The sequence below is a fragment of the Triplophysa rosa genome, linkage group LG4 (genome assembly GCF_024868665.1).
Source record: "Triplophysa rosa linkage group LG4, Trosa_1v2, whole genome shotgun sequence".
Lineage (NCBI taxonomy): Eukaryota > Metazoa > Chordata > Actinopteri > Cypriniformes > Nemacheilidae > Triplophysa > Triplophysa rosa.
In genome coordinates, this window is record NC_079893.1 from 9,247,952 (window position 1) to 9,258,738 (window position 10,787).

At 38.8% G+C, this 10,787-nt stretch overlaps 2 protein-coding genes across 13 annotated transcripts in view; both read left to right on the forward strand.

The window, feature by feature from the left end:
• fat1a (FAT atypical cadherin 1a) overlaps window positions 1-5,811 on the forward strand; it is an 88,177-nt gene extending 82,366 nt beyond the window's left edge. For 3 of the 11 annotated variants that reach the window (XM_057332848.1, XM_057332847.1, XM_057332850.1), the window contains 4 exons: window positions 89-226; window positions 2,952-3,011; window positions 3,452-3,487; window positions 4,197-5,811. In XM_057332848.1, the coding sequence (XP_057188831.1) occupies window positions 89-226; window positions 2,952-3,011; window positions 3,452-3,487; window positions 4,197-4,873 (911 nt within the window). In that variant the 3' untranslated portion in view covers window positions 4,874-5,811. The other 8 variants (XM_057332851.1, XM_057332852.1, XR_008962885.1 and 5 more) reach the window with 7 other exon arrangements.
• Window positions 5,812-6,869: 1,058 nt separating this feature from the next.
• casp3a (caspase 3, apoptosis-related cysteine peptidase a) lies at window positions 6,870-10,637 on the forward strand. Of its 2 annotated transcripts, none has more exons than XM_057331423.1 (7): window positions 6,870-6,981; window positions 7,642-7,872; window positions 8,237-8,379; window positions 8,606-8,734; window positions 8,886-9,061; window positions 9,139-9,253; window positions 9,421-10,637. In XM_057331423.1, the coding sequence occupies exons 3-7, from the start codon at window positions 8,271-8,273 to the stop codon at window positions 9,648-9,650; spliced, it is 759 nt and encodes a 252-aa protein (XP_057187406.1). In that variant the 5' UTR covers window positions 6,870-6,981; window positions 7,642-7,872; window positions 8,237-8,270; the 3' UTR covers window positions 9,651-10,637. The 2 variants fall into 2 exon arrangements, with proteins under 2 accessions (XP_057187406.1, XP_057187405.1); XM_057331422.1 differs by having other exon boundaries at window positions 7,642-7,831.
• Window positions 10,638-10,787: the final 150 nt, after the last annotated feature.

Consider the following 10,787-nt stretch of genomic DNA (forward strand, 5'->3'; position numbering starts at 1 on the left):
ACACATTTAGTGGGAGTGAGGGTTACAATGGGATTGTGTTACAGGTTCATTGTGTGAGTAAATGTCTTCCTGTTCTCTCCCCTTACAGCTAAAGTGGTGGACCTGGACTCGTGTCTGAGTAAGAAACCGGTGGAGGACAGTGCGTGTCACCCTTACAACACCAGAGGCAGCATGTCTGAGGTCCAGTCTCTCAGCTCCTTCCAGTCCGAGTCCTGTGACGACAACGGTATGTATAAACAGAAATAACCTGTGCGTTTGCTTTGACTTTTTATATCTTACTGATGATTGATGGAACTGGCCATTAAAAATTTAATATTTTTGGATGTGTTTATAGGCATGGTTAGTAATTACAAGAATATATAGAGATATATATATAGAGAATACATCAGTCAAATTTATTTGTAGACTTTTTAGAAGGCTGTTCAGAATGGAAAACTAGCATACTGATTTTTGCATGTTGTACGTTGCCTAAAAATGATAAACAACAAATATTGTCTTGTTGTCATCTCGGAAATAAAAAAGATTGGCCTTTTTATTTATTTTATTAAAAAACCAAGGTTCATTGGCAATGGAAAGTAAACCGCAACATTATAGTTATAGGTTTGTTTTCAGTTTTATTGTAGTTTTAGTAATAATTAGAATTAGGTTTTATTTATTTAATTTTTATTTATTAAATTTATTTATTATTTTTTTCATATTAATTTTAGTTTATTTTTAGCTATTTTGTTAGGTTTTTTTTTTCATTTTAGTATTTATTTGCTTATTTTGTATTTCTATACAAGTCCAATTTATTCTTATTTAATGTTTAGTTTTTATTTATTATCGGTTAATAATTTTTGTCAGCTTGTGGCTAAGGCAACATTTTCAAAGAATATTGTTTATGATTTTTCAAAAATAATACTTTAAATTTTATTTGATTTTAATTAACAGAAATGCTTTAATCGTTTTAGTAAACTATAATAACCACAATGCATTGTGGAATACAAAATCCTTACAATGTATCCTTCTTTTACGTCCATGCAAATGTACTCAGTCATCTGAGAATATCGCACGTACTGCGCAGAGTACAGAAATAGCACTTGTAGGATGCTAGTTTGCCATTGTGAACACAGCCTGAGTCTCTCCTATGCTCTGTTACTGTGTGTGACCTAAGTAGTGTGTAATTCTTAATTGGCCCCTATAGTATGATTTCATTGTGTATTTTCATACTGAACATCTGCTAACCCTGTCTTTCTCTCTTTACCTGCTGTAACCAAGTGTAAAGAATGCTGTTTTTGGGTCATGTGTTATGTCGTTTCTCTCTCTTTCTTATCGCTGCACTGGGGCTTCAGCTCCCATTTGGATCAAATCTCACCACAGACATCGAGCAAGGTTTTAAATAGAGGCCTGCTCGTAAGTGAACGCTCACCTACTGTGGAAGGAAGCGATCGCTGAAGGCCCTGTGAAATTCTCAATGCATAAAATGAAGAGCGCTTTTTCTATTCTCTAAGCCCCAGCACCTTTTTTATCTTCTGTTGCTTTCGGGGCGAATGCTTTTAAGTTTAGGCAACATCTGAGGATGACCTGTGTAGTATTTCTATTATCTATATTGAATTCATGTTTTGGATCTGTTCTCTTCTTTTTCTTGTTTCTTTTATTGAAGCCAGTGATGGTTGAAGACATCAGCTCAGGGTGTAAAAGCAGGGTATGAAAAGTACATTTGATGGGTCCCCACACACATTTCTGTTGGTCACAACTGACACTGATTACTGTCTAAAGCTTCTTTCACATGACTCATGTCAACATGGACTCTATTGAGCGAAGCATCAGGTTACACCATCGCCGCCGGCTCTGGACAAGTGTTGTAACAATCCAACATTGCCATTGACCATACATTGAGATTCCGAAAATAATCATGATAATACATATGTAAGATATTGTATGTGACATCATAAATGCTAAAATAATAAAATAAGCACTTTGCTATGAAGCATTTTTGAGACGATTTTGACATTCTTTACAGCCCTGACACGAGTCATGTGAAAAGCACTTAAGTCATCTAACCTTTGACTTTTGACCCTCATTTGTCCTTTTCAGATCCCTCACCTGACAACTGCCCCACTGAAAACCTGATATACTAAAGCATTAAATTAAAACATGATCCGTATATCCCTACCAGCATTTATCAACAACCCTGCTTCTTTTTCTTTTTTACTGTTTTCGATTTGGGGCTCGAGAGAGAGTCTTTGCTCTCTTTTATCTTTGAGAATTCTCCCGGTCCTTCCTTCCATCTCTCTGTTCATGTGTGTAATCATGAGATAACGTACGTCAGCGTCACTCCCACAGTCCTTCACCAGAGCTTAACCCAGACCAACCAATCCAGACCCCTGTGCCATTCACCCATCCCTCAAATCACACCGTGTTTACACCCAGTGTTAAGATCTGTCCTAAGCGGCATGAAATGCAAGCTGCCACTCGAGACAGATCGCTGTCCTATAGCTGATAGAACGTGGCGCTAACAACACCAAGGTATGGGTTCTATTCCCATTGCTCGTAAGGGGAATGAACAGTGAAAAACGCATCTGGCTAATGAGTAAATGTACATTTGGTAGTGACATGCCACACATTTATCAAGAGGGTCTATGATGTAATGCATGCATACAAACAAAGATAATAGATACAACACTTGACACTTAAGGTACAATAAAAGTCCAAATGTTTCTTAAAAATATGCTTACATTTTAATCTTATAATCTTAAAACTAACTGTTGTTTAACGTCAGTTCAGAATCTTTAACATCGGTTTTGTCAGATGTCAGTTTTGTGCTGGAATGCAGTGTATCACCGTAAGACTGCTATCGTCTTTCTGTTGTTTCCTTTCTCTCTTACTATCTTAACGTCCAGTGTCTCTTTCTGTCATGTTCTGTTCTGAAAAATTAATGTCAGATTTCTCTTATCTGCCCTTCCTACAAGCCTCCCTAGTGACCGTAATCCACCTTGTCAGCTCTGTTGTTGACTCGGTGGAGAATGAAGGTATTCTTTTACTGCTTCCTTAGTTGAGTCTTGGCTCTCTGGTATTGGTGTCTTAGGGGTGATTATTGAGGTCTTAAAAATGCCATTTTTCTCACCAGTAAAAGAAAAGCATTTCTTTGACATGCCACATTTCAGGCATACGCCTTGTTAACCAATCACGTGCCTCATTTGATTCCATTGGCATATCATTGTTTGGCTAATTTGAGATGCTAAATTAAAATCCTGTCATATTAGATGAATACATTTCTCTGTACTTTAGACATTTTTCAGTCTGCCCGCCTTTTCCTTATAAAATGTTTGCTTGCGAGCAAATGGCATGAAGACCATCTCCACAAACGCACATGTTTCTCTCTTGTTTCCACCTCCTACTACAGTGTTTTCTAGTATTTTGACATTTTCTCATTCTCTTTTCTCTCCGATTTTGTTCGCCTTTTCTTAAGAGTCATTCTCGGCTCACGAACACAAGAACCCAAGAGGTGATGTTTTTATTTCGCTCGGTTTGCCTGAAGCCTTTCGATTTTGTTTGGTTCACACCCCTTCAATATAACAAAACGCTGCATGCCCACAGTTCTGTGACAATAAATGTGTACCTCTTTAAATTGACTTGCTCATTTTAAAGCTTATTTCGGTGGCATTGAACCCATGAAAGAGGCCACGCTGTTTTTGTCACAAGACTAATAGTGTTTTATTGATTTTTGCCTTTGTGTTCCCAATTAAACCTGCAGCATCGCCACAAAAATCCACTCAAACGTCTTCAATCGAAACTCACTTTGAAAAGATCCATAATCAAATTTGTGGTCAGGTGGATCTTTGAGAGTATATTAATTGCAGATGTCAGATTCTGTGAAAGTTGTTGTTATTTATACAAACATGCTCACATTTATTGTGGTATGTACATTTGTGGTGTGTGTATGTGTGTGCATCAGTAATATTGACGTTGCATGCGGTTGGTTTTTAATGATTGCTAACTCGGCTGGTATTAACAGTGTGGTTTATGAGGAGGTTGAAGTCAATTCAGTTGTTATTTAAAGTACATGAAAACATTTTCATTGGACAAGAATCATGAGATTCAATCTGTAAGGCTGAATTGACCCCAGTCCTCCTCTTGTGATTGTGTGTGTAACTAAAATCTAATCGCAGATTTTGTTTCGCTCGTATCATTAACTCTTTTCTTTTGTCCAACAGGCTATCATTGGGACACATCTGACTGGATGCCGAGCATTCAACTTCCTGGAATCCAGGAGTTCCCTCAGTATGAGGTAGGGGAGTCCCCGCCCACCCTTTACACCGACCCCGCCTTGCTGGACACAGACTACTACCCCGGCGGATATGACATCGAAAGCGACTTCCCTCCTCCACCCGATGACTTTCCCGCCCACGACGACCTGCCCCCTCCTCCGCCCGTGCCGGAGTACGGAGAACGCTATGACACATTGCAGTCCACCACGCGGGCACCCAACAGCACCCCCTCCAGTCCCGGAGGGTCCGGAATTCGCCAGCGCCCACCCCTACCCCAGCTCTACAGCCTCACCCAGTTCCTACCCCAACACCATTATTCCTCAGATGCAGAACCACAGACCAACCCTTCCAGCACCATCACTTCCTCCACCACTGGAGGCTACCGGCGCGGAGGCTACCCTCTGAGCTACGGCAGCGATTTCAATCCTCCGGCCGCAGACAACATGTCCCTGTCGCTGTACACGTCGACGGCGTCCTGCTCGGACATGTCTGCCTGCTGCGAGGAGTCAGAGGTAATGATGAGCGACTTCGACAGCGGCGGAGAGGAGGAGGGAACTCCGTTGCAGAGGCTGGTGATACCTCCACTGGACTCGCATCACCCACAGCAGCATACTGAAGTCTGACACTGGATCCAACGCAGCAAAATATCAAAAGTGCCTAAATGAAACCCTGCTACAAGAGACTGTGCATTACTACCGTAATAGCAAAACTTGTACGGTACACGAACGTAGTCTTACAGTTAACGTAAATGCCAAACGCACGCCGTACCAGTCTTTCTGTCACCGGAGAGGGTTCTCGCACAAGTTCTCTCCGGTAGCTCTTGCGGGCTGTTGTTATTATTAAACATAGTATTGAAGAGAACGCAAGAATTGGCTGTGCCATTAGAAAAAAAAACAATCCTCGTGCACAAGATGTCTGACAGTACCATGCTGAGATGTACAATTTACACAAAATCATAACTGTATTGTCGTTGAGAGAAAACGCATCATTTCAAGGTGATATCTGAATTTGAATAGCTAAAACCATGCAAAGTGATTTTTATACAAATCCTCATTCATTTGTAATGTAAATTTCAATGTACAGTTTTGATTTCAAGGTTTTACTAGGTTTTTGTAGATATTTTTTGCTTTTATTTTCCAAAAAAGACAACAGGAAAAGTAGTATACCGACTCAAATGATGTGTCATTGTCCGCCTTACTGTATGTTCATCAATAAGCAAAGACGTTAAGAGAATTTTAAAAAAGAGAAGGAAAAAAGGATATGAATCGTGCATTCATCTCTGAAAGGATCCCATGATGGCTGTCTGCATATTCTTGTAATGTGTTGGTTTTCTTTTGTTTATTTGTTGTTTGTAAATTGTGACTTTGGAACATCTTTATTTTTTCCACCATGAAAATGGGACCCAATATATTTATAGTGCGAGATGATTCACAGACATGTGACTTTTTCAGGGGTCTGTGTGTGTGTGAGCAATGCTACGGTCTTGTTTTATGATTTTTATTAAATACTGCCACTAGCTTAACTGCTTTACTACTGGCAATAAATTATTCTCTAAAATGGGTGTTTGTCTCATGCATTTATTTATAATTTACCTAAACAGAAAAGTTCATCCTTAATGCCTCATAAATGCAAAGTATTTCATATTAATTCAGCTGTCTTGTGTACACTGTTAACACGTACAGTATTGTCATGTTGTGACTGTATTTTTTAGCTCCCTCTAGTGGATGGAAAAAGGCACTCAAACAGATTTGCAGTACACAAATAAGTTTTGCATTAGGTAGGTGCCGAAAAGCAGGGTTACGATCTTAGCTACAGTGAATTGAACCGGTATCTATTGTATTTCGTTTCTAAGTATGTAAACCAAGGAGGTCTATAATACCTTGAAATTATGACATCAGTGGCAGTTGCCCAGATGATGCGGTCTGATGCGGAGTGTTAAAGGGATAGTACCCATTCACTATTGTATAGATACAAACCCACTCCACATCAATGGGTATCATACTGCCGTTGCTCAGTTACTGAACATTCTTCAAAATATCTTAGTTTGTGTTCTGCAGAAGAAGAAAGGCATACAGTGTTGAAATGACCAGAGGGTAAGTAAATGATGACAGAATTTTCATCGTGAGGTGAACTATTCGGATGCAGCCTATTAACACCCAATGAGATACCTGAAATATCTAAGCAAAAGTCAAATATTCGTCTGCATTTCAAAACACGTAATCGTTGCTAAAACACTCGTAATGATGAGGACAAGGAAGAGATCGAGGGAGAGGACACGGAGAACACTGAATAAAACAAAGTTGTCATTTTATCTTAAGAGAATGAAGAGTAAAATATTAGTAATATACTATATTGAACTTAGTATTACTTATTAATATTATAATATAGTATTCAGTAGTTGACTATAGTAAATTAAACTGCACTTAGTACTATCGTATTTAAAAATACTACAGTATCTAGAAATTTTACAGTTTACTATGGTAAATAAAATAATACACTATAGCGTGTTTAATGTTTGTAAATGCTTTAACTAAACTCCTCTTTTCTTGAGATTTAGAAAACTATATAAAAGTGTCCAGCAGAGGACGCTATTGTAGCGCAATGTCATCTGCGCAGGATCGTCTACAAACCTCCCATAGAGACGAGACGTGTACTTCCTGGATGCTCAGTTATCGCTTTGTCTTTGGAGTCTTATACATTACAAGCTCTCCGTAACGGGGCGTTTTCTCGGGTAAGAATATACTGCATTTTCCCAGCAGTTCTTTTTTAGCTACTTGCCATTATGTTGTGTTATATATTTGTATCTGTTTAAGCACCCAAAGCAAACAAAGAAACGCCAAGCATACGCATGTATGTTTTAAACCTTATAGAGTTAATAGAGCAACACGCCGCTTTTTCAGTAGAGTTCATGGATTCACTTGAGCACTAGAATAGACACACAGACATTTCTGTTTTCTGAAATGTCTTTCTTCATTGTTCTTTCTGTCAGTACTGTGTATGCATTATAGGACACGCGGAACTTGACCCCGGTTGTGTTTTAATAACTTAGTATGCTGCCTAGTGCCTACTATGACGACCTTGTAGGGTGCAATATGCGCTTTCCACACGAAACTGCAGTTTAGGTAACGTTTGGAAGCTAGTACCTTGGCTTTGAGTCACACTCAGTGTGTTAATTATCTATAGGTTTTAAAAGGTGAAAGCTGTAACGTTACGTGTTTTATATTTTGTAAACTGTTAAACAAAGACTTTCCCAAATCTTTAAGTAGCTTACTATACTTTCTATCTAAAACTTCACGACATGTTACACTTTACATTCATTTTACGTATCGTTTTTGCGTAGCCGTTTAAGGCAGACGGTGTCGTCACTGCTCGTGTTTTTTCTCTCGCGCAGCTTCTCATTGGCTGACTGCTAAAGCAAGAATCATCCGCGTGCATCTTCTGTGACTCGACGTAACGTGTGATACCGCTTCATCACATTTCTTCTTCTGGGGTTAAAACCTTTGAACTTCATTCAGAAGTGCCCAAAAGCGCTCGAAGATGAACGGAGACTGCGTTGACGCGCGGCGCGAGGACACAACAGAGTAAGATAATCTTGACGACTGTTGCTATGCAGCTTTCAGGAGTGAGTGACAGCCCAGACACAGTGTTCTCTATGTTTTGCTTTCTTTCTTTGTTGTCCATGTCTATAATAGTATTAAATGATAAAAGGATTTAAGCTCTTGAGCTATCTCTTTAACCTATTGAGAATAAATGCAGATTTGTTTAGTCTGACTTAATGTAATACATTTGAAGAATTTGGTTCCAAAATGAGATAACATAAATGAAAAATCATGTTTTTATTGTGTTAGTTAGCTGTATTTTTTGAGTTATTATGGCTGCAGTTTGATTGGAATGCACAATAAAAAAACATGATTTTAAAAAGAAATAAAAAATGAGTTATCTCATTTTGGAACCAAATTCTTAATTTGTTCATGCGTGCCACCCAGTGCTGGTAATGATGGGCCGTCAGGACAGCAGTCCATGCAGGTGGATGCACAGCCTCACTTACACCCCTTCAGATACAGCCTGGTCTACCCCAACATAGGGTATTGTGTCATCATCAACAACAAGAACTTTGACCCAAAGACAGGTAACACTTGCTTTTTATTTGTTTGTTGTTGTTTTATTTTTTTTCCTTTTGACATTGTTAGTCTTTTGATAAGCTGCAACAACCAAACCTATTTTTTGAAAGTTGTCATGCACACCAAAATGATTGTTAAACATTCACATCTTTGTTCTCTAAAAAATGAACAATATTAAATGAATATTTTTTAGAATACAGTGATTATACAGTACCTGCACTTTACGTTCTGCAGGCATGAACCAACGCAATGGCACTGATGTAGATGCCGGAAACATGATGAACGTGTTTCGAAAGCTTGGATACACTGTAAAAGTTTACAATGACCAGAGAGCTCAGCAGATTGTGCAAGTTTTAACCGCAGGTATGGACTGAATGTGCTTTTATAAAAGATGTTGTCATCCTTAAATGTTGCATTGCATGGGTGCACTCATCTCTTTTCATTTTGTTGAACATACTACTCGCACTATTTATAAAGTGTAACCAGTCAGTGTTATTTGCTACTTCTTTTACAGTCGCCAAGGAAAACCACAGCCGCTGTGCTTCATTTGTGTGTGTGCTGTTGAGTCATGGAGATGAGGGTGAGTTTTTTGGCACCGATGGTCCCGTGAAACTCAAGTCTCTAACCAGCCTTTTCAGAGGGGACCGCTGCCCAACACTAGTGGGGAAGCCCAAACTTTTCTTCATACAGGTATATATGTACAGAAGTGTGAGGCTCTTCTAGGTCGATGTTCACTGTTAATTATTACTGTGGTTTTGTGTATATAGGCGTGTAGAGGCACAGATCTGGATCCTGGTGTAGAGACGGACAGTAGGCCAGATGAACCAGATGTGAGGATCCCTGTTGAGGCCGACTTCCTGTATGCCTATTCTACAGCACCAGGTGCAGATACACAAAAACAGGACACAATGACGTACAAAACAAATCACAAAGGCTACATATGCACTCTTTATAATGTTCTTCAGTGCACACACAGGGAAAGACTTAGTAAGTAAGGTTTTTAAGAGTAAGTGAATTTTTCTTCTTAACAAATGTTTCTCTTCTGTCAGGTTATTACTCTTGGAGAAACACTATGACTGGCTCGTGGTTCATTCAGTCTCTCTGTGAAATGATGTCAAAATATGGCAGAGAACTGGAGCTCATGCAGATCATGACTAGGGTCAACCATAAGGTGGCACTTGACTTTGAGTCGACCTCCAACACGCCAGGCTTTGATGCCAAGAAACAAATCCCCTGCATTGTCTCAATGCTCACCAAAGAGATGTACTTCACTGCTTGAGGATTATAAACTGGGTGCTAAAAGGGAAGAGCATTTTTGTGGTGTGGGATATAGATTTAGGAGGTACAGTATAGGGATGATACGATTAAACACTTCTGAACACTCCTCAAAGAAGCACTGGCTTAGAAACATTTGTAGAACATGCTCAGTTTGGGATTACAACTGTCTCAGGGCTGTAATGTCGTGTTTACTATTAATTATAGTCGCAGTTTCTGCTTTCGTATGTGAAATATAGGTGCTAATCTTTTGTTTGTTATAGTGGTGTGATCATACAATTCACTTGCCTCTCATTTTCTAGTGACAAAGATACCATCGAATGAGGCTTGTTGGGATTTATAGAATTACACAAATCAGGGACTTTGATAACATTTCTTACGATACAGCAGTAGTTAGTGTTGAAATAGAACTCAATCACAGGGCATTCTTTACACAGAGGACAGTTCACAGGTCCTCATTTAAAAGAAACCAGTGTGCCTATTTTAATGTGAATAAAAACAATCAAAATTACTCGCAGGTGCCTCTATATTGAGCCATTTTATAAACGTTCTGTAATGTTACGCACAGCTGTCTGCCAAGACACAACATAAAAGGCTTCAGCTTTCATTTTCAGAAAATTCCACCGAATATGTGTAGTGCTGTGAATTACTAGACACATTATGAATTTGAACTTATACAGACATAAATGCACTTACAGTCATTGGCCCATAGATTTCTCTTACACAATTATTTTATAAACTGAGTAACATGTTTCTTATTTGTGGTAAGTGCAGCATCCATTACCGCAATAGGAAGGAACTTTAACTAGTCCCTTTAAGAGTGTGAATGTTAACATCAAGCTGAGAGAAACTGGTCATGCATGCGCTTAACTGATTGTTGTGCAATGAACTGAATTTATGCTGTCATGTGCATGTTTGTTATACATAAATACATTCGTTTGTGTATGTACAAACTAGACCTTTCCTATATACAATAATAAACTTCTGCAGTGCACCATCTGATTGTCATTCATTTAAACAGCTTCTATAGAACTGAAAGCCAAAGAGACTAGCAATACAGCAATTATAAAACCAAAGAAGAGGCAGAAAAAAATTCACGTTATACATACATTAATGTACTTGTGCTTCTATTAGCTGTTTG